The 21,354-nt window shown below is 54.0% G+C and overlaps 1 protein-coding gene across 1 annotated transcript; it reads left to right on the top strand.

Annotated features, from left to right (window-relative positions):
* Positions 1 to 11,204: 11,204 nt before the first annotated feature.
* On the top strand, positions 11,205 to 19,698 carry LOC141245235 (uncharacterized). The gene is made up of 4 exons (XM_073669054.1): positions 11,205 to 11,324; positions 13,424 to 13,540; positions 13,739 to 13,829; positions 18,140 to 19,698. Exons 1-4 carry the CDS (start codon positions 11,205 to 11,207, stop codon positions 19,075 to 19,077), a joined length of 1,266 nt encoding a protein of 421 aa, XP_073525155.1. The 3' UTR covers positions 19,078 to 19,698.
* Positions 19,699 to 21,354: the final 1,656 nt, after the last annotated feature.

Here is a 21,354-nt window from a genome sequence, read left to right as displayed (position 1 = left end):
GTACACACGCGGCTCCGCTCCGTACACCTCGTACACAAGCGGCTCCGCTCCGTACACCTCGTACACAAGCGGCTCCGCTCCGTACACCTCGTACACAAGCGGCTCCGCTCCGTACACCCCGTACACACGCGGCTCCGCTCCGTATGCCTCGTACACACGCGGCTCCACTCCGTACACCTCGTACACACGCGGCTCCACTCCGTACACATGCGGCTCTGCTCCGTACATCTCGTACACACGCGGCTCCGCTCCGTACACCTCGTACACATGTGGCTCCGCTCCGTACGCCTCGTACACACGCAGCTTCGCTCCGTACACCTCGTACACACGCGGCTCCGCTCCGTACACCTCGTACACACGCGGCTCCGCTCCGTACACCTCGTACACACGCGGCACCCCTCCGTACACCTCGTACACACGCGGCTCCGCTCCGTACACCTCATACACACGCGGCTCCGCTCCGTAAACCTCGTACTCACGGCTCCGCTCCGTACACCTCGTACACACGCGGCTCCGCTCCGTACACCTCGTACACACGAGGCTCCGCTCCGTACACCTCGTAAACGCGCGGCTCCGCTCCGTACACCTCGTACACGTGCGGCTCCGCTCCGTACACCTCATACACGCGGGGCTCCGCTCCGTACACACGCGGCTCTGCTCCGTACACCTTGTACACACGCGGCTCCGCTCCATACACCTCGTACACACGCGGCTCCGCTCCGTACGCCTTGTACACACGCAGCTCCGCTCCGTACGCCTCGTACACACGCGGCTCCGCTCCGTAAACCTCGTACACACGAGGCTCCGCTCCGTACACCATGTACAGACACGGCTCCACTCCGTACGCCTCGTACACGCGCGGCTCCGCTCCGTACGCCTCGTACACGCGCGGCTCCGCTCCGTACGCCTCGCACACTCGCGGCTCAGCTCCGTACGCCTCGAACACTCGTGGCTCCGCTACGTACGCCTCGCACACGCGTGGCTCCGCTCCGTACGCCTCGCACACGCGCGGCTCCGCTTCGTACACCTCGTACAGATGCGGCTCCGCTCCGTACACCTCGTACACACGCGGCTCCCCTCCGTACACCTCGTACACACGCGGCTCCCCTCCGTACACCTCGTACACACGCAGCTCCGCTCAGTACACCTCGTACACACGCGGCTCCGCTCCGTACACCTCGTACACATGGCTCCGCTCCCCACACCTCGCACACACGCGGCTCCGCTCCGTACACCTCGTACACACGTGGCTCCGCTCCGTACACCTCGTACACGTGGGGCTCCGCTCCGCACACCTCGTACACGCGTGGCTCCACTCCGTACACCTCGTACACGCGCGGCTCCGCTCCGTACACCTCGTACTCGCGCGGCTCCGCTCCGTATACACGCGGCTCTGCTCTGTACACCTCGTACACACACGGCTCCGCTCCGTACACCTCGTACACACGTGGCTCCGCTCTGTACGCCTCGTACACATGCGGCTCCGCTCCGTACGCCTCGTACACACGAGGCTCTGCTCCGTACACCTCGTACACACACGGCTCCGCTCCGTACACCACGTACAGACACGGCTCCGCTCCGTACACCTCGTACACGCGCGGCTCCGCTCTGTACACCTCGTACACGCGCGGCTCTGCTCCGTACACACGCGGCTCTGCTCCGTACTCCTCGTACACACGGCTCCGCTCCGTACACCTCGTACACACGCGGCTCTGCTCCGTACACCTCGTACACGAGCGGCTCCGCTCCGTACACCTCGTACACACGCGGCTCCGCTCCGTACACCTCGTACACACGCGGTTCCGCTCCGTACACGTCGTAAACACGCGGCTCCGCTCCGTACACCTCATACACGCGCGACTCCGCTCCGTACACCTCGTACACACCCGGTTCTGCTCCGTACACCTCGTACACATGCGGCTCTGCTCCGTACACCTCGTACACACGTGGCTCCGCTCCATACGCCTCGTACACACGCGGCTCCGCTCCGTACGCCTCGTACACACGCGGCTCCGCTCCGTACACCTCGCACACATGCGGCTCTGCTCCGTACACACGTGGCTCCGCTCCGTACACCTCGTACACACGCGGCTCCGCTCCGTACGCCTCGTACACGCTTGGCTCCTCTCCGTACACATCGTACACGCGCGGCTCCGCTCCGTACACTTCGTACACAAGCGGCTCCGCTCCGTACACCTCGTACACACGCGGCTCCGTTCCGTAAAACCTCGTACACATGCGGCTCCGCTCCGTACGCCTCGCACACACGCGGCTCCGCTCCGTACACCTCGCACACGCGCGGCTCCGCTCCGTACACCTCGCACACGCGCGGCTCCACTCCGTACACCTCGCACACGCGCGGCTCCGCTCCGTACACCTCGTACACAAGCGGCTCCGCTCTGTACACCTCATACACACGCGGCTCCCCTCCGTACACCTCGTACTCACGTGGCTCCGCTCCGTACGCCTCGTACACACGCGGTTCCGCTCCGTACACCTCGTACACACGCGGCTCCGCACCGTACACCTCGTACACACGCGGCTCCGCTCCGTACACCTCGTACACACGCGGCTCCGCTCCGTACACCTCATACACGCGCGGCTCCGCTCCGTACACCTCGTACACACCCGGTTCTGCTCCGTACACACGCGGCTCTCTCCGTACACCTCGTACACATGCGGCTCTGCTCCGTACACCTCGTACACACGTGGCTCCGCTACATACGCCTCGTACACACGCGGCTCCGCTCCGTACGCCTCGTACACACGCGGCTCCGCTCCGTACACCTCGCACACATGCGGCTCTGCTCCGTACACACGTGGCTCCGCTCCGTACACCTCGTACACACGCGGCTCCGCTCCGTACGCCTCGTACACGCTTGGCTCCTCTCCGTACACATCGTACACAAGCGGCTCCGCTCCGTACACTTCGTACACAAGCGGCTCCGCTCCGTACACCTCGTACACACGCGGCTCCGCTCCGTACACCTCGTACACATGCGGCTCCGCTCTGTACACCTCGTACACACGAGGCTCCGCTCCGTACACCTCGTACACGCGAGGCTCCGCTCCGTACACCTCGTACACGCGCGGCTCCGCTCCGTACACCTCGTACACGCGCGGCTCCGCTCCGTACACACGCGGCTTTGCTCCGTACACCTCGTACACACGCGGCTCCGCTCCATACACCTTGTACACACGCGGCTCCGCTCTGTACGCTTAATACACACACGGCTCCGCTCCGTACACCTCGTACACATGCGGCTCCGCTCTGTACACCTCGTACACACGCGGCTCCGTACACCTCGTACACACGCGGCTCTGCTTCTTACACCTCGCACACAAGCGTCTCTGCTCCGTACACACAAGGCTCCGCTCCGTACACCTCGTACACACGCGGCTCCGCTCCGTACGCCTCGTACACACGTGGCTACGCTCCGTACAACTCGTACACACGCAGATCCGCTCCGTACGCCTCGTATACACGCGGCTCTGCTCCGTACACCTCGTACACACGCGGCTCTGCTCCGTACACACGTGGCTCCGCTCCGTACACCTCGTACACACGCGGCTCCGCTCCATACGCCTCGTACACGCGTGGCTCCGCTCCGTACGCCTCGCACACACGCGGCTCCGCTCCGTACACCTCGCACACGCGCGGCTCCGCTCTGTACACCTCGTAAACACGCGGCTCCCCTCCGTACACCTCGTACACACGCGGCTTCGCTCTGTACACAGCTCCGCTCCGTACATTTCGTACACACGTGGCTCCGCTCCGTACGCCTCGTACACACGCGGCTCCTCTCCGTACACCTCGTACACACGCGGCTCCGCACCGTACACCTCGTACACACGCGGCTCCGCTCCGTACACCTCATACATGCGCGGCTCCGCTCCGTACACCTCGTACACACGCGGTTCTGCTCCGTACACACGCGGCTCTCTCCGTACACATCGTACACACGCGGCTCCGCTCCGTACACCTCGTACACACGTGGCTCCGCTCCGTACTCCTCGTACACACGCGTCTCCGCTCCGTACACCTCGCACACATGCGGCTCTGCTCCGTACACACGAGGCTCCGCTCCGTACACCTCGTACACACGCGGCTCCGCTCCGTACGCCTCGTACACGCGCGGCTCCTCTCCGTACACATCGTACACGCGCGGCTCCACTCCGTACACCTCGTACACAAGCGGCTCCGCTCCGTACAGTTCGTACACACGCGGCTCCGCTCCGTACACCTCGTACACATGCGGCTCCCCTCCGTACACCTCGTACACACGCGGCTCCGCTCCGTACACCTCGTACACACGGCTCCGCTCCGTACACCTCGTACACATGCGGCTCCGCTCTGTACACCTCGTACACACGAGGCTCCGCTCCGTACACCTCGTACACGCGTGGCTCCGCTCCGTACACATCGTACACGCGCGGCTCCGCTCCGTACACCTCGTACACAAGCGGCTCCGCTCCGTACAGTTCGTACACACGCGGCTCCGCTCCGTAAACCTCGTACACATGCGGCTCCCCTCCGTACACCTCGTACACACGCAGCTCCGCTCCGTACACCTCGTACACACGGCTCCGCTCCGTACACCTCGTACACATGCGGCTCCGCTCCGTACACCTCGTACACACGAGGCTCCGCTCCGTACACCTCGTACACGTGAGGCTCCGCTCCGTACACCTCGTACACGCGCGGCTCCGCTCCGTACACCTCGTACACACGCGGCTTTGCTCCGTACACCTCGTACACACGCGGCTCCGCTCCATACACCTCGTACACACGCGGCTCCGCTCTGTACGCTTAATACACACACGGCTCCGCTCCGTACACCTCGTACACATGCGGCTCCGCTCTGTACACCTCGTACACACGCGGCTCCGCACACCTCGTACACACGCGGCTCTGCTTCGTACACCTCGCACACAAGCGGCTCTGCTCCGTACACACAAGGCTCCGCTCCGTACACCTCGTACACACGCGGCTCCGCTCCGTACGCCTCGTACACACGCGGCTACGCTCCGTACAACTCGTACACACGCAGATCCGCTCCGTACGCCTCGTATACACGCGGCTCTGCTCCGTACACCTCGTACACACGCGGCTCTGCTCCGTACACACGTGGCTCCGCGCCGTACACCTCGTACACACGCGGCTCCGCTCCATACGCCTCGTACACGTGTGGCTCCGCTCCGTACGCCTCGCACACACGCGGCTCCGCTCCGTACGCCTCGCAAACGCGCGGCTCCGCTCCGTACACCTCGCACACGCGCGGCTCCGCTCCGTACACCTCGTACACAAGCGGCTCCGCTCTGTACACCTCGTACACACGCGGCTCCCCTCCATACACCTCGTACACACGCGGCTTCGCTCTGTACACGGCTCCGCTCCGTACACCTCGTACACACGTGGCTCCGCTCCGTACGCCTCGTACACACGCGGCTCCTCTCCGTACACCTCGTACACACGCGGCTCCTCTCCGTACACCTCGTACACACGCGGCTCCGCACCGTACACCTCGTACACGCGCGGCTCCGCTCCGTACACCTCATACACGCGCGGCTCCGCTCCGTACACCTCGTACACACGCGGTTCTGCTCCGTACACACGCGGCTCTCTCCGTACACCTCGTACACACGCGGCTCCGCTCCGTACACCTCGTACACACGTGGCTCCGCTCCGTACGCCTCGTACACACGCGGCTCCGCTCCGTACGCCTCGTACACACGCGGCTCCGCTCCGTACACCTCGCACACATGCGGCTCTGCTCCGTACACACGTGGCTCCGCTCCGTACACCTCGTACACACGCGGCTCCGCTCCGTACGCCTCGTACACGCGCGGCTCCTCTCCGTACACATCGTACACGCGCGGCTCCGCTCCGTACACCTCGTACACAAGCGGCTCCGCTCCGTACAGTTCGTACACACGCGGCTCCGCTCCGTACACCTCGTACACATGCGGCTCCCCTCCGTACACCTCGTACACACGCGGCTCCGCTCCGTACACCTCGTACACACGGCTCCGCTCCGTACACCTCGTACACATGCGGCTCCGCTCCGTACACCTCGTACACACGAGGCTCCGCTCCGTACACCTCGTACACGCGCGGCTCCGCTCCGTACACATCGTACACGCGCGGCTCCGCTCCGTACACCTCGTACACAAGCGGCTCCGCTCCGTACAGTTCGTACACACGCGGCTCCGCTCCGTACACCTCGTACACATGCGGCTCCGCTCCGTACACCTCGTACACACGGCTCCGCTCCGTACACCTCGTACACGCGCGGCTCCGCTCCGTACACCTCGTACACACGAGGCTCCGCTCCGTACACCTCGTACACGCGCGGCTCCGCTCCGTACACCTCGTACACGCGCGGCTCCGCTCCGTACACACGCGGCTTTGCTCCGTACACCTCGTACACACGCGGCTCCGCTCTGTACGCCTCGTACACACACGGCTCCGCTCCGTACGCCTCGCAGACACGCGGCTCCGCTCCGTAAACCTCGTACACACGAGGCTCCGCTCCGTACACCTCGTACACACGCGGCTCCGCTCCGTACACCACGTACAGACACGACTCCACTCCGTACGCCTCGTACACGCGCGGCTCCGCTCTGTACGCCTCGTACACGCGCGGCTCCGCTCCGTACACCTCGCACACGCGCGGCTCCGCTCCGTACACCTCGCACACGCGCGGCTCAGCTCCGTACGCCTCGCACACGCGTGGCTCCGCTCTGTACGCCTTGCACACGCGCGGCTCAGCTCCGTACGCCTCGCACACTCGTGGCTCCGCTCCGTACGCCTTGCACACGGGTGGCTCCGCTCCGTACACCTCGTACATACACGGCTCTGCTCCGTACACCTCGTACACACGCCGGCTCTGCTCCGTACACCTCGTACACACGCGGCTCTGCTCCGTACACCTCGTACACACACGGCTCCGCTCCGTACACCTCGTACACACGCGGCTCTGCTCCGTACACCTCGTACACACACGGCTCTGCTCCGTACGCCTCGTACACACGCGGCTCCGCTCTGTACACGGCTCCGCTCCGTACACCTCGTACACACGTGGCTCCGCTCCGTACGCCTCGTACACACGCGGCTCCTCTCCGTACACCTCGTACACACGCGGCTCCTCTCCGTACACCTCGTACACACGCGGCTCCGCACCGTACACCTCGTACACACGCGGCTCCGCACCGTACACCTCGTACACGCGCGGCTCCGCTCCGTACACCTCATACACGCGCGGCTCCGCTCCGTACACCTCGTACACACGCGGTTCTGCTCCGTACACACGCGGCTCTCTCCGTACACCTCGTACACACGCGGCTCCGCTCCGTACACCTCGTACACACGTGGCTCCGCTCCGTACGCCTCGTACACACGCGGCTCCGCTCCGTACGCCTCGTACACACGCGGCTCCGCTCCGTACACCTCGCACACATGCGGCTCTGCTCCGTACACACGTGGCTCCGCTCCGTACACCTCGTACACACGCGGCTCCGCTCCGTACGCCTCGTACACGCGCGGCTCCTCTCCGTACACATCGTACACGCGCGGCTCCGCTCCGTACACCTCGTACACAAGCGGCTCCGCTCCGTACAGTTCGTACACACGCGGCTCCGCTCCGTACACCTCGTACACATGCGGTTCCCCTCCGTACACCTCGTACACACGCGGCTCCGCTCCGTACACCTCGTACACATGCGGCTCCGCTCCGTACACCTCGTACACACGAGGCTCCGCTCCGTACACCTCGTACACGCGCGGCTCCGCTCCGTACACATCGTACACGCGCGGCTCCGCTCCGTACACCTCGTACACAAGCGGCTCCGCTCCGTACAGTTCGTACACACGCGGCTCCGCTCCGTACACCTCGTACACATGCGGCTCCGCTCCGTACACCTCGTACACACGGCTCCGCTCCGTACACCTCGTACACATGCGGCTCCGCTCCGTACACCTCGTACACACGAGGCTCCGCTCCGTACACCTCGTACACGCGCGGCTCCGCTCCGTACACCTCGTACACGCGCGGCTCCGCTCCGTACACACGCGGCTTTGCTCCGTACACCTCGTACACACGCGGCTCCGCTCTGTACGCCTCGTACACACACGGCTCCGCTCCGTACGCCTCGCACACACGCGGCTCCGCTCCGTAAACCTCGTACACACGCGGCTCCGCTCCGTACACCTCGTACACACGCGGCTCCGCTCCGTACACCACGTACAGACACGACTCCACTCCGTACGCCTCGTACATGCGCGGCTCCGCTCTGTACGCCTCGTACACGCGCGGCTCCGCTCTGTACGCCTCGTACACGCGCGGCTCCGCTCCGTACGCCTCGCACACGCGCGGCTCCGCTCCGTACACCTCGCACACGCGCGGCTCAGCTCCGTACGCCTCGCACACGCGTGGCTCCGCTCTGTACGCCTCGTACACGCGCGGCTCCGCTCCGTACACCTCGCACACGCGCGGCTCCGCTCCGTACACCTCGCACACGCGCGGCTCCGCTCCGTACACCTCGCACACGCGCGGCTCCGCTCCGTACACCTCGCACACGCGCGGCTCAGCTCCGTACGCCTCGCACACGCGTGGCTCCGCTCTGTACGCCTTGCACACGCGCGGCTCAGCTCCGTACGCCTCGCACACTCGTGGCTCCGCTCCGTACGCCTTGCACACGGGTGGCTCCGCTCCGTACACCTCGTACATACACGGCTCTGCTCCGTACACCTCGTACACACGCCGGCTCTGCTCCGTACACCTCGTACACACGCGGCTCTGCTCCGTACACCTCGTACACACACGGCTCCGCTCCGTACACCTCGTACACACGGCTCCGCTCCGTACACCTCGTACACACACGGCTCTGCTCCGTACACCTCGTACACACACGGCTCTGCTCCGTACACCTCGTACACACACGGCTCTGCTCCGTACACCTCGTACACACGGCTCCGCTCCGTACACCTCGTACACAGGGCTCCTCTCCGTACGCCTCGTACACACGCGGCTCTGCTCCGTACACCTCGTACACACACGGCTCTGCTCCGTACACCTCGTACACACACGGCTCTGCTCCGTACACCTCGTACACACGCGGCTCTGCTCCGTACACCTCGTACACACGCGGCTCTGCTCCGTACACCTCGTACACACACGGCTCTGCTCCGTACACCTCGTACACACACGGCTCTGCTCCGTACACCTCGTACACACGCGGCTCCGCTCCGTACACCTCGTACACACACAGCTCTGCTCCGTAGGCCTCGTACACACGCGGCTCTGCTCCGTACACCTCGTACACACGCGGCTCCGCTCCGTACACCTCGTACACACACGGCTCTGCTCCGTACACCTCGTACACACGCGGCTCCGCTCCGTACACCTCGTACACACGCGGCTCTGCTCCGTACACCTCGTACACACGCGGCTCTGCTACATCCACACTGTAAACCCCTCCTGACCCCACACATAAACTTCAGCTCATCCAGCACCATGACAACCAGCACAGCAGAGTCCTGCATCCACTGAGGCCCCTGATCATGTGACCCCTGACTCCTCCCCTCCTGTGACCTCATCACAGCTCCTGTGCGCACAGAGCAGCCATATATGTGGTGGCGGCTCTGCAGGTGGAGGTATGTGGTGGCGGCTCTGCAGGTGGAGGTATGTGGTGGCGGCTCTGCAGGTGGAGGTATGTGGAGATCCCCCATTACTGGAGCATTAATACTAGATATATATTGCACAGGGGATATCGCAGCCGATTCCCTCTGGAATAATCCTGGAATCGCAGCATTAGATGATTATTTCTCTGCAGTTTCTCTAGGACATAATACATTACATTCCCTTGTGTTGGGTCATTATCGTGCTCCTATCTTTATAGTGAGTCTATGCGGTGACATCCAGGAGGCTCCACACAATTCAGGAACTCCAATGGCGACATTACGGCTCGTTCACCATCCATGACTGAGTCATTGTACACGTATGTGGTCTCTGGACCGGCCGTCTCTTCTGTATTTGTAGGTTTATGGAGCTGACACTATAGTGTTTAGGGCGTAGGATTGTGCGTTCACAAAGCCACTGATAGTTGTTAAAATTGTTACAAATATCAGGGAATAGTTGGTCAATAATCTCCAGTACTGAGGACGCCATTTTGTAAAAGTTTTCCGGGAAGGAGATTAAGCCGGTAGTGGAATCTGTAGGGTACCTGTCGTTTCTGAGGCATAGTACGTGGGGTGTAAATTTGTCCGCAGTAGTATTTCCCATCAAGTGAACCCGCATATTAGTAGTCAGAGTAGCTCCTGAATATGTCTCCATCCTGAAAAGGGTCACCTTGCCGTGGTTGGATGGCTGTTATGCTTTTAAGATCAAAAACTGTGCTCACTAAGAGCCCTATGTTATGTAAATGCACTTTTGCTTTTTTACTTATTTAGTTACAGCAGGGTTTATGATCACTTTGTTCCTTGTAGGTTTTGCATATGTCTCCATAGATGAGAAGATATTAAACAGGCATTCAGCTCGTCTGCTGGCGTTGCTCCCTTAAGAACAGGTAACATTTGGCAGAAGTCACCTGTAAAAAGTACAATTCCCCCCATTAAGCGATTGGATTCCTGCAGATCTTTCAAGGTGCGATTGAGGGCCTCGACAGCTTTCTTGTGCGCCATGGTAGATTCATCACAGACAATTAATTTGCAAGTCTGTAATTCTTTAGCTTTCCCTGAGCCCTTAGTGTAATTACAGACAAGAGTTTCCAACAGCACTAGATTCAAGGGCAATCCTGGTGCTGAATGAGCCGTGCGTCCTCCATCTAGAAGAGTGGTCGCAATCCCAGACGAGGCATCGGCCAGAGCAATGTTATTGTTTGAGCGAATTTCTGTGAGCAGCAAACTAATTAAGAATATTTTACCGATACCTCCTGGTCCATCAAAGAAAAACAGTCTCCCATTTCCACTTTAAATCTGATCTGTAATTGCCAAATACGCCAATCTTTGGTCATCAACCAAATGAGGCATATTTAATGTGACAAATTCTTTCAACCTTTCCAAATCATAGCTTTTGTTTTGCAGAATATCTCTGTCTATAACATTAAAGGCTGGTCGAACTGGTGCTCGTAAACCAAATTCTATTAGAGTTTTACTATTGATACACTTGCACCTTTCTTCTAGCGTCAAGAGGACTTTGGTGAATATGTCGGCAGTGAAATTTAAGCCTAAATCCGGATTAACTCTCCTGTGCACTCTCAGAATATCTTCGCTAAGATATTCTTTGTATTTTTCCCAAAGAGCTCGGGGATTGAAAGGCGCACAGGTTGTAGCGAACAGGTTTCAAAGTTGAGGTGGAAATTGAGTGAGGGACATTTTCTGCAATGTCATGTCCCAGTGTTGATAATCTTCGATCAGACCACGCTTTTGGAATGCCTCCCTGTAAGATTGAGACAGCTCACCACCAACTGTTTTTAAATCTGTGAAAGACACTGGCCCATGGACAGTGTGATGCAAAAAACGTAGGTAGTAACACGCTGCGTTGTTTGGATGAAGTGTGTACACGCGTCTAAGAGCATCACTAGAACCTCCGTCCCATCCTTGGACCCTTGCACCTTGTTTCCTTTTGCAAAATACTTTTCTCAACTTATTCCATGTATAATATTTTTGGAACGTCTGAATATAATAAAGTCCTCGCAAATGGACCTGCTTGACACAGGAGGAAGAAAGCTGTTAATGTTGTATTAGGAGTCGCTCTTTCTTCTAAATTGTTGGTAGTGAAATAAACTCGTTGCCCATTTTCAAGATGGATGCTGAGATGAACTAAAGTCAGATGTCTTTCATGGATGGGAAAATTTAGTAATTGCCACATGAATTCGTTACTACTTATATAGTTCCCATTTTTGATTGTGTAACTGAAACACTGCCATATCACTGTCTTTGTTAGCTGATTTGCAAGTACATTTGACGCCACAGAATTCCAATATTTCACGTTAATGTGCGCGTCAAACATTTTTCAAAATAAGGTACAACCCATCGATTATTTCATTAGCTTTGTGCTGATTAACCCTTTTAAATCTGATTGTTGCAGTAGATCCTCGCTGTTCAGGTTTCCATCTTCTGTAAAGAGCAACTCTTTAATCGCTGTCGCTCTAATTCTTTAAGATCCTTTGGGCTAAAACTGTAGTTTTGCATTTAACACACAGACACCCATTTTCTCCTTTATGTCTATACAGCCTAAATTCAGAGGGCCAAATCTCATGAATTGGGGTAAATTTTGTGTTTTAATGTTTTCAGTATTTTTAGTCTGGTGATAAAGATGGGCCGTGCAAAATTTCACTCAAGCCTTGTGAAAAATTTGTTTTTTTTTCAAACTGGTTCCACAAACAGATTTACTGCTTTATATATATATATAGATGTAAAGAGGAAAACTAAATACCGTAAAATTATAAATCTCCTCATATGTTTCCACTTATTGTGTCCAGTACTTATATTATTATTATATCAGTAAATGATTCCAGAATTAGTGTTATGGAAGATGAGTCTATGAGAAGAGTCTTCAGCTGCCGACTCCGAGGAAGAAATTGCTCGTTGTCTGTGGCCTAAAATATATAGGTTTTATTACTAGATGTAAAGAAGAAAACTAAATACTGTAAAATAATAAATCTCATATGTTTCCCTGATTATCTCCAGTAATTGTATTATTACACAGGATTTTTATGATGTTATTACGGCTCATCTTCTCATTCAGGTCTCTACAACATCAACTCCTCTAAGATTACCCATTTTTACCCAAATTTACCCATCAAAGATGGATATGGACGGAGACAAGATGGTGGAGAGGATATTACACCTCACCCTAGAGATCATCTTCCGGCTTACTGGAGAGGTGAGAGATTCTGATGACGTCACATTACATCATTCTTATCTATGGGAATAACAGATGGACAGAACTGGAGAGGTGAGGACTCTGGAAATGTCTGTAGTGAGATTTATTAATGTGTCTCTCCATAACCAGGATTACACAGTAGTGAAGATCTCTAGTGAGCGCTGTCAGGACTCAATCACGGGGTCTCCACCTCACCCCCTGATACATGAGGACATCAATGACCAGAAGATCCTAGAACTCACCTACAAGATGATTGAGCTGCTAACTGGAGAGGTGACACTGCTGGGAATGCTGGGACATTATACAGTAACGCTATGAAGGGATCGGGGGATGACGGTATCATTGTATGTGTCAGGTTCCTATAAGGTGTCAGGATGCCGCTGTCTATTTCTCCATGGAGGAGTGGGAGTATTTAGAAGGACACAAAGATCTGTACAAGGATGTCATGATGGAGGATCCCCAGCCCCTCACATCACCAGGAAATAGGACTAAGTACCCATATACTATAATTATCTGTACGTCAAGAATGAATTCAGTCCCTGTATGTGTTTCCAGATCGATCCAGTAAGAGGACAACACCAGAGAGATGTCCCCGTCCTCCTCTTCCACAGGACAGTAAACAAGAAGATCCCAATGTTCCTCAGAATCATCAGGTAGATGGAGAGAAGGTGTCATGAGATCTCCCCTATGATGTGTAGACGGCTGTGAAGGTCTTGTGCTCAGTCTTGTTTTATCCACCAGTATTATATATTTTATACTCGTGTAATGATAACGGTGGAGATGGCAGGATTAGAGCTGATCATAGATGGGACTTCTCCATCTGTCTGTGACTTTTACAATATTTGTTTCAGGGTGAAGATCTGACCCATATTAATACTACAGACACATATGTGAGGGGTGATGAGTGGTGTAAAGAGGAGATTCCTACAGATAACCGTCCAGGTGAGTAGTAACCACTAAATGCAGAAAAGTCACAGATTCTTCTCAGTCGTCGGCTGTGGCTGCTTTATCGGTGGTGTAGTCCGGCTGTATCACAATCGTGTGATCAGCATTTTGCCGCTAGAGCATAACTTTCTTCACTAGTTACTCATTTTTTGCTGATGAAGACAGTCGAGTTTGGTCATTTCAGTAGATAAGTTATTGTCTATACTCAGTTTTTACTACAGTAGTTAGTGCCCAAAATACTCTGATTTAACCCCTTCCCGCAGCCAGTTTTGTGTTCCTAATCAGGCCCCATTTTTCAAATTTGACGTGTGTCACTTTATGTGGTGATAACTTTGAAATTCTTCACAAAGGATAATGGGAAACAAATGGACCTTACAAATTATTTTCCAACTTCTCTTGAATCCAACAATCCCTTATATACGGTTGTACACTACTGTCTGGGCACATGGCAGGTTAAGAAGGGAAGGAGCGACATTTAGCTATTTGAATGCAGTTCTTGCTAGAATAGTTTGCAGACACAATGCATTGGGGCGCTGTTCGTGGTCACCTAGCAGGTCAAAAGATGTTTACGGCAGCGGTAGCAGGCAGGGTCCTTCTGTGAACAGCTCTGGTCACTGGTCCTCGAAGAGAGTGATATTGGCCTCCTCCTCCTTTGCATCCTGGGGACATCCTCAGGGCTATCGGCTAATAGGATTTTCCCTCCTTCCTCGGGCTCCTTTCGCAGCTGCAGAGCACTCAGCACAGTGGTCAGGGTTTTACTCAACTGGCGCACTTCAGATCGCAGACTGTCCAGCTCTGTAGGGGAAGTTGCTGGAACCTTAGCTTCAGCAGCCACTGGGGATAAGGTGGGTGTAGCAGGCACTGGGGTAGCCCCACCCTGGTAACGTTGGATAGCATTTGTTTCCAGGGGCTGCAGTCCTTTTATAGCCATGTCCTTCAGATTATCAAAGGTGGCATCTGGATGATCCAGGGACCACCAACGCACAGTCCTGCTCTCCTCTGGAGACCTCCGTCCCCGGACAAACTGGTCTTTCAGCATTTTGTTTTCATTTTCAATGTTGGATGGACTGACCTGTTTAAGAGCCCGCAGGGCCCCCTGTAGACACCAGGCGTAGTCCCGAACATTGTCCTCCGGCTGTTGGGAACAGCTGTAGAACCTCATCTGGAGGTCCGCCTCAGTAAGATCCTCAAAGACAGTCTGTCGTTTTTGGAATATTGTGGACACTGACTCCTGGTCTGCGGCCGACCATGTTTCCAATTCCCGTTCCGCAGCAACGGTCAGTTGTCCTAGGACGACAGCGGCTCTTTGCTTGCCTGTCATGGAGTACATATCCAAGATACCACATATCTTCCATTTGAATCCAGACAGGGTATCTGTTTTGCCGTTGTACTGGGGGAGCTACTTTTGCTCCAGGAATGTACGGTAGAGTCAGGGGAATGACAGGGGTTACAGGCGCTGTTGGTGGAGCGGCGCCTTCGGCCTGCTTATCATCGGGCGCGGGTTGAACCTCAGGGACGTTGACTGGCATGTCGGCGTTCTGCTGTTCGTCGGACATTCTGGCGCCCCCCTAGTTAACCGTGGCCTACCTTCTAGTTTTTTTTCCGGTAGGCCGCAGCTCCGCAGGTGACGGTCGTCTTCAGGACCTTGCGTCGCTTGCGTCCTACGTCAGAGCGTTCAGCGACACCCCTTACAGGACCTGGCGCTTTCTGGTTTGACGTCGAGGCGTGGGGTGTGTCTGGGGCTTCGCGCTCTTTTGCAGGTACGCCCCTAAGTTTCCCACGGTTACGCCCTTCTTCTCGCTCGGCGGCCCAACAATGGCGGCAATCTTCACCACAACTTAACGTACACAGTTCAGAATAAAGGCGCACAGTACCCGGTGGCAATGGGCAAAACACGTCGTCGTTTCAGCGGGCACGCTATCCTGTTCGTGACGCCAGTTGGAGATGACTAGCCCAGAGGATGGGGCCTTTAGCCTGGCCTTTAGGGATGTCGCGGTGGTTGGCTCCCGGGCCCGTACCCTGGGGTCACTCTTTAAAAAGGGTGGATAATTTGTTAAGTTTATAAAAAGTTTGTGACGCCACCTGTGGCTTCTGGTGAGAATCACCAGCGCTGCGCAGTCCACTGAGGCCGGTGATAAGGCAGCTCGATGGTATAGCTCCCCACAGGTGGAGCTAGGCCTCAGGGCAGCGTATGAAGGGGGAATGCAGGACAGGCGAGACCCAGCCGGGTCAGAGCAAGAACAGGGACAGACATGATAGTCACTTCAGTACCTTTTACTGATGGAAATTCAGGCACATCTAAGAGCACTGTAGGGTGAAGGGTGCATGTCAGGATCCTCCCCAATGAGCGGGTTTAGGGCCTTCTGTTTCTTGCCTCTGCGTAGTAAGTTTCTGACCTGCCTGGAGCTAGGCCTAACTTTGTCTCTGTCCTGCGCTGGCTGATCTTGTGGTAGGGCCTTTTCTTGGAGTACACGCTCCCGGTATGAGGGGCCTATGTGTCTCCCGGCTCTGTTACGTATCAGCACTTTAGCGATCCTGGGACCTGTAGTTCTCCAGGGATTCCGGTTATGTCTTACTGGGTCATAGAGATCCCGGTAAACTTCGGACCCGGTGTCCGGTAAATTCTTCGGGGTGAGCTAGTTAAGCTCCTCTGCCCCCTATGTACTAACTCTCCACTCGCCTTCGGCCTACTCGGGCCCTCACTAGGCTATACACACTAACGGCAGCTTGACGTGCTTCACCGATCTTATGGCGCCGGCACACCTAAAGCTCACTACTCTGAGCTACGACTCAACTGAACTCAACTCTGTATTCGGATCTATACTCGCTGAACTCTCCAGAGGAACTGCTGAATCACTGAGCTCCACTGCAGACCGACCTGTTTCTGTGTCTCACTCTGCAGGAACTGAACTGCCTGGCTCCACCTTCCCTATTTATCTCCCTAACGGGCTCCCTCTGCTGGTCTGAGGTGGAAGGTGGAGATGTGTGAATGATTATGGGGGCCTCTTGTGGAGGAATCCGTCAATGCCCTCTTCCAGGAACTGTGATACCAAGCGCAGCTGGGCATCACAGATCCCCTAAGCTTGGGCCACAGTGTTACCTAATGTTCTGTGGTGTGAGAATGCAAGAAGAATAGTCAGATAGCCGGGTCAGAACATGGAGGTCAGAGAAAATACAAAATCAGGATAAGTGAGAGTAGTCAGTAAACGGGCCGGGGGCACAACAGGAAACAAATACACAAGCCGGGAGCTGAGCAGAGAGGACTGAACCAGAGCAGAACAAGGCTGAATCTGGCAGCTTCCGGCAATATGCTTCGAACTTTAGTTGGGTGTGGTGCTTTCCAGTTGGCTGAAGTAGGGAGCAGATTTCTCCAGTTGAACAGCACACACACCCATACTGCCAGATTAGATGGTACTACTGGTCCCAGGCACTAATCTTAGTGGCTGGAAAGAGCCTGTGCCACCCAGAGCTTCTGGTTACGACGACGTCTCCATCACCAGTGCCGCCTACAGAATGAATAAGGTGGCTCCTGGTGACAGAAGCAGACGTCGAAGGAGCAGGTCCCCAAGGAGATGGGACACCCCATTTGAAGAAGCCCTAATATGGCAAAATGTCAGAAAATCAGAGCAGTAGAAATCCCCATAAAGTGACTCTATTTTGAAAATTATAACCCTCAGTGAATGAATCTATAGGAGCAGTGACTATTTTGACTCCACAGTCACTTTCCGAAAATTAGCTTGCAGTGGATGTTGCAAAGAGAAAATTACAAATATGCCATTTTATTACCCAACACCCGATTGTGCTCCAGGAGACACACACCGTAAATTAAGTGGGTTCTTCTCATTATAGTAATGCCAAATACATGGATTCTAAATGTGGTTTGGGCGCACTGCAAGGCTCAGAAGCGAGGGGGAGACTTGACTTTGGGAGAGTGGATATTGCTGGATTGGTTTATAGAAACAAAGTTGCTTTTTAAGAGCCTTTCAGCCACTAATAATGTGGAAACCTCTGTTTTTCCACTGACAGATGATAGACCTCAGTGGGGACTTGTTGGTATTATTTTCACCTATATAACATTATTTGGCTTTTTATTCCATATTTGGGAGGCAGAATGAACAAACAGTTGAACACCACGCTCTACTGGTTCATCCTATGAGGTTTTCTATTAGACTGTGAACTGTCATTGTCGTGGTGAATAATTCAATTTTTTTTCCATAACTTACCATTTTTACAGTTTAAGGAGAAATGTTGAAAAATAATTAGAGTATTTTTTATTCAAAAATAATAATTGGTTTTATTCTTGACAGATGACTGTACCAGGAGATCAGAGAGACAGCTGACATCTTCAATTTTTAAATCTGATGAGCTTGAGATCCCACAGGATTCAATTGAAGTGAATGCCATTACACCAGATATACCATCATTGCTTCACAGCCAAGATCTGTCATCTGATCCGTTGAAACACGTCCTGTCTTCTGATTCATTAATGACTACTAATGAAAATCAAAGTTGCCAAATAAGCATTAAAAACCAAACTATACCTAATTCAAAGAAGCCATTTTCACGTTCAGAATATGGACATAGTTTTCCCCTCGAAAAGTCTTTTCTTAAACATCAGAACTTTCACACAGCAGAGAATAGATTTTTTTGTTTCAAGTGTGGGAAATGTTTTAACCAGAAATCTCATCTTGATAACCACCAGAAAACCCACACAGGAGAGAAGCCATTTTCTTGTTTAGAATGTGGAAAATGTTTTACATTGAAATTAACTTTTATCAGACATCAGAGAACTCACACAGGGGAGAAGCCTTTTTCATGTTCAGAATGTGGGAAATGTTTTAACCAGAAATCAGATTTGGTTAATCACCAGAGAACTCACACAGGGGAGAAGCCTTTTTTCTGTTCAGAATGTGGGAAATGTTTTAAACACAAATCACATCTTGATAACCACCAGAAAACCCACACAGGAGAGAAGCCATTTTCTTGTTTAGAATGTGGAAAATGTTTTACAAAAAAATCAAGTTTTATCAGACATCGGAGAACTCACACAGGGGAGAAGCCTTTTTCATGTTCAGAATGTGGGAAATGTTTTAACCAGAAATCAGATCTGGTTAAGCACCAGAGAACTCACACAGGGGAGAAACCTTTTTCCTGTTCAGAATGTGGGAAATGTTTTAACCAGAAAGCGCATCTTGATAGCCACCAAAGAACTTACACAAGGGAGAAGACATTTTCATGTTCTTAATGTAGGAAATATTTTACATGGAAATCAACTCTTAATAGACTTCAGAGAAGTCACACAGGGGAGAAGCCTTTTTCATTTTTAACCAAAAATTGTCTCTTCTTAAAGGGGTTGTCCACTACTAGGACAACTATTTCTCATTCCTCATGTTTGGCCTTGTTAAAATAAAAACACTCATACGCACCTCCCATTGTGGCGCCGTTCCATTGGTGTCACAACTTGTGTTTCCGGGGCTCACATAATGTTGTTATATCATACAATCCTGCTTCCAATCAACGCCGCCTTCGGACCTATTGAACATCAACAGGAAGGACATGGCCTGGACATAGCACCAAGAGAACGCACACACTGAGAGCACTCTCTTCAGACCGTGTTCCTGGGGGAATTATAAACAGCCTCAAACATGACGTCCGATATGGGAAAGAAAGACTAGATCGGAGGTAAATCTGGGTCCTCCACCTCCGTCAGCATGTCTGGTATGCAGTGTTTCTTATTGAAAGTCTTATCATCTTGCTCCGGAGCCACTACTGCCTCATCTCAGCTTGGAAAAGGAAGCAGTCTTAACCCTCATGATGCCAGATAGCTTAAGCCTGTAAGTCCTGCATCAACTTCTCTCTTAATGTAGGCCTCACAAGAAAACAGCTACACAAATCTCCCTGTACTCTCACCGAAGCCCACATACTGAGCAGTGCTTGCTTCACAGGGATATTTACCCCCCAGCCACAGGGGATTCGGATATGGGGAACACCATAATTGATTTGTATTTCATATTGCGTCTATCCCTACTAAACAAGGCTATATACATACAAAGGCTGGAGACCACATACAAAACTGAAATACGTCCCCTCACTTCTAGCCTGTCACAGCTTACTGACAAGGTACAGGGATTAGAGGCTGATGTCGTACAAGTTAGAGGCCATCAAAATGCTCAGAAACAAACACTGGATCTTCACAGCCAGTAAATAAACAGTCTGTTTAATTTGTTTGATGACTGTGAAGACACGAGGTCTTCCGTGAGTGTAACGCTGCTCAGACTAACAGGGTGTGGGTAAAACAGTGTAGCAATACACAAAGTGGACAATAAACAGAACAGTCCCAGCAAATACCCTAGATGGTACAACATTACACAGTCTCACCCCTCCGCTGGCCCGCCTGGGATAGAAGAGCTGCGACTTTGGGATTTCCAGGGCCATCTACCTCAATCAGTGGTCCCCCGCTTTTGGTGAGCCCCCACAGAGAGGAAGTAGCGGTAAGCTTAAGAAGTTGACAGTCCATCTAGGTACAAGGCCAGGAGACCCGAGGATCCCAACCTGGCCTGTCCAAGAGTTTCCATGGGGCCAGATGACTGCCTGGTCCCAATCTGGCTTCTCCAAATGTCTCTCTGGTTCAGCAATGGTCAATGGATCCCATCTGTATTCCTGAAGTTGGGGCTGTAGTCCTCTAAGCTGACATGCTGTAGAATGACACCGAATAGAGGCAGAAACACCCTATTTATAGTTCACAAATGTCCTTGCAGCCATCATTCATAGGTCAAGGGTCAGAAATGAAGGTGTAAGGGACTCATGACTCATTGTTTGAGCATTTCATTAACTTGCATAGTTTGTCCTCCATTGCTCGGCAAATAAACAACTCCCTGGCTTGTATAATACGTAATCAGCAGATTATCAAACAGTATTGCTCCATGACACTATCTTGCAAGATTTGCAAACAATAAGTTGCAATACATCTCAACTCAGGATTATTCAAACAGTAGTCTGCGTTAATCAACCAAAGAAGAACACAGGTTAAGAGTCAAGATAAAAATAAAGGTATATTTCTCTTGGCCATCAGAAGGTACCATATTTTTCGGACTATAAAGCGCACCGGACAATGAGACGCACCCCAAAGTTTGGAGTGGAAAATAGGAAAAAATATATATTTCATAAGATGGAGGCCCGTTTTGTAGTCTGAATTGGTATCTTATCTGAGGGGCAGTGGAGTGAGGGTCACAGGAGGCAGGGACCTAGATGTAGCCGGCTGAAGTGGAGGAATGCTGCAGACCCTGGGGGCGAGAAGGTGGTGCTGGTGGAGCAGGATCATAGGGCCCTCCGTTCCATCCCTCAGGAACCCGGCGGCTGCAGCAGAAGAGGTGAGATGCTACGGGGCCGGTGGCTGTAGCCTGGCTGGGGCCGGTGCCTGTGGCCTGGCTGGGGCTAGCTTGCGGCGTGCTCTGCTTTACGGTGGCCGTGGCCTTCTTCCTGAAGCTGTGATCTACGGGAAAATGGTCGCTCAAGCTCCCAT

The sequence above is a fragment of the Phyllobates terribilis genome, unplaced genomic scaffold, assembly GCF_046119375.1.
Source record: "Phyllobates terribilis strain yellow unplaced genomic scaffold, ASM4611937v1 Scaffold_1802__1_contigs__length_208793, whole genome shotgun sequence".
In the NCBI taxonomy this organism is placed as follows: Eukaryota; Metazoa; Chordata; class Amphibia; order Anura; family Dendrobatidae; genus Phyllobates; species Phyllobates terribilis.
The sequence above is the reverse complement of the archived record's forward strand: the minus strand, read 5'-3'. Positions and strand labels throughout refer to the sequence as shown.

Coding starts and splice junctions, on each gene's coding strand:
- LOC141245235 (XM_073669054.1), top strand. CDS start 11,205: ATGTCGGCAGTGAAATTTAAGCCTAAATCCGGATTAACTCTCCTGTGC. Junction 11,325..13,423: donor GGGGATTGAAAGGCGCACAG/GTTGTAGCGAAC, acceptor GAATGAATTCAG/TCCCTGTATGTGTTTCCAGA. Junction 13,830..18,139: donor TCCTACAGATAACCGTCCAG/GTGAGTAGTAAC, acceptor TATTCTTGACAG/ATGACTGTACCAGGAGATCA.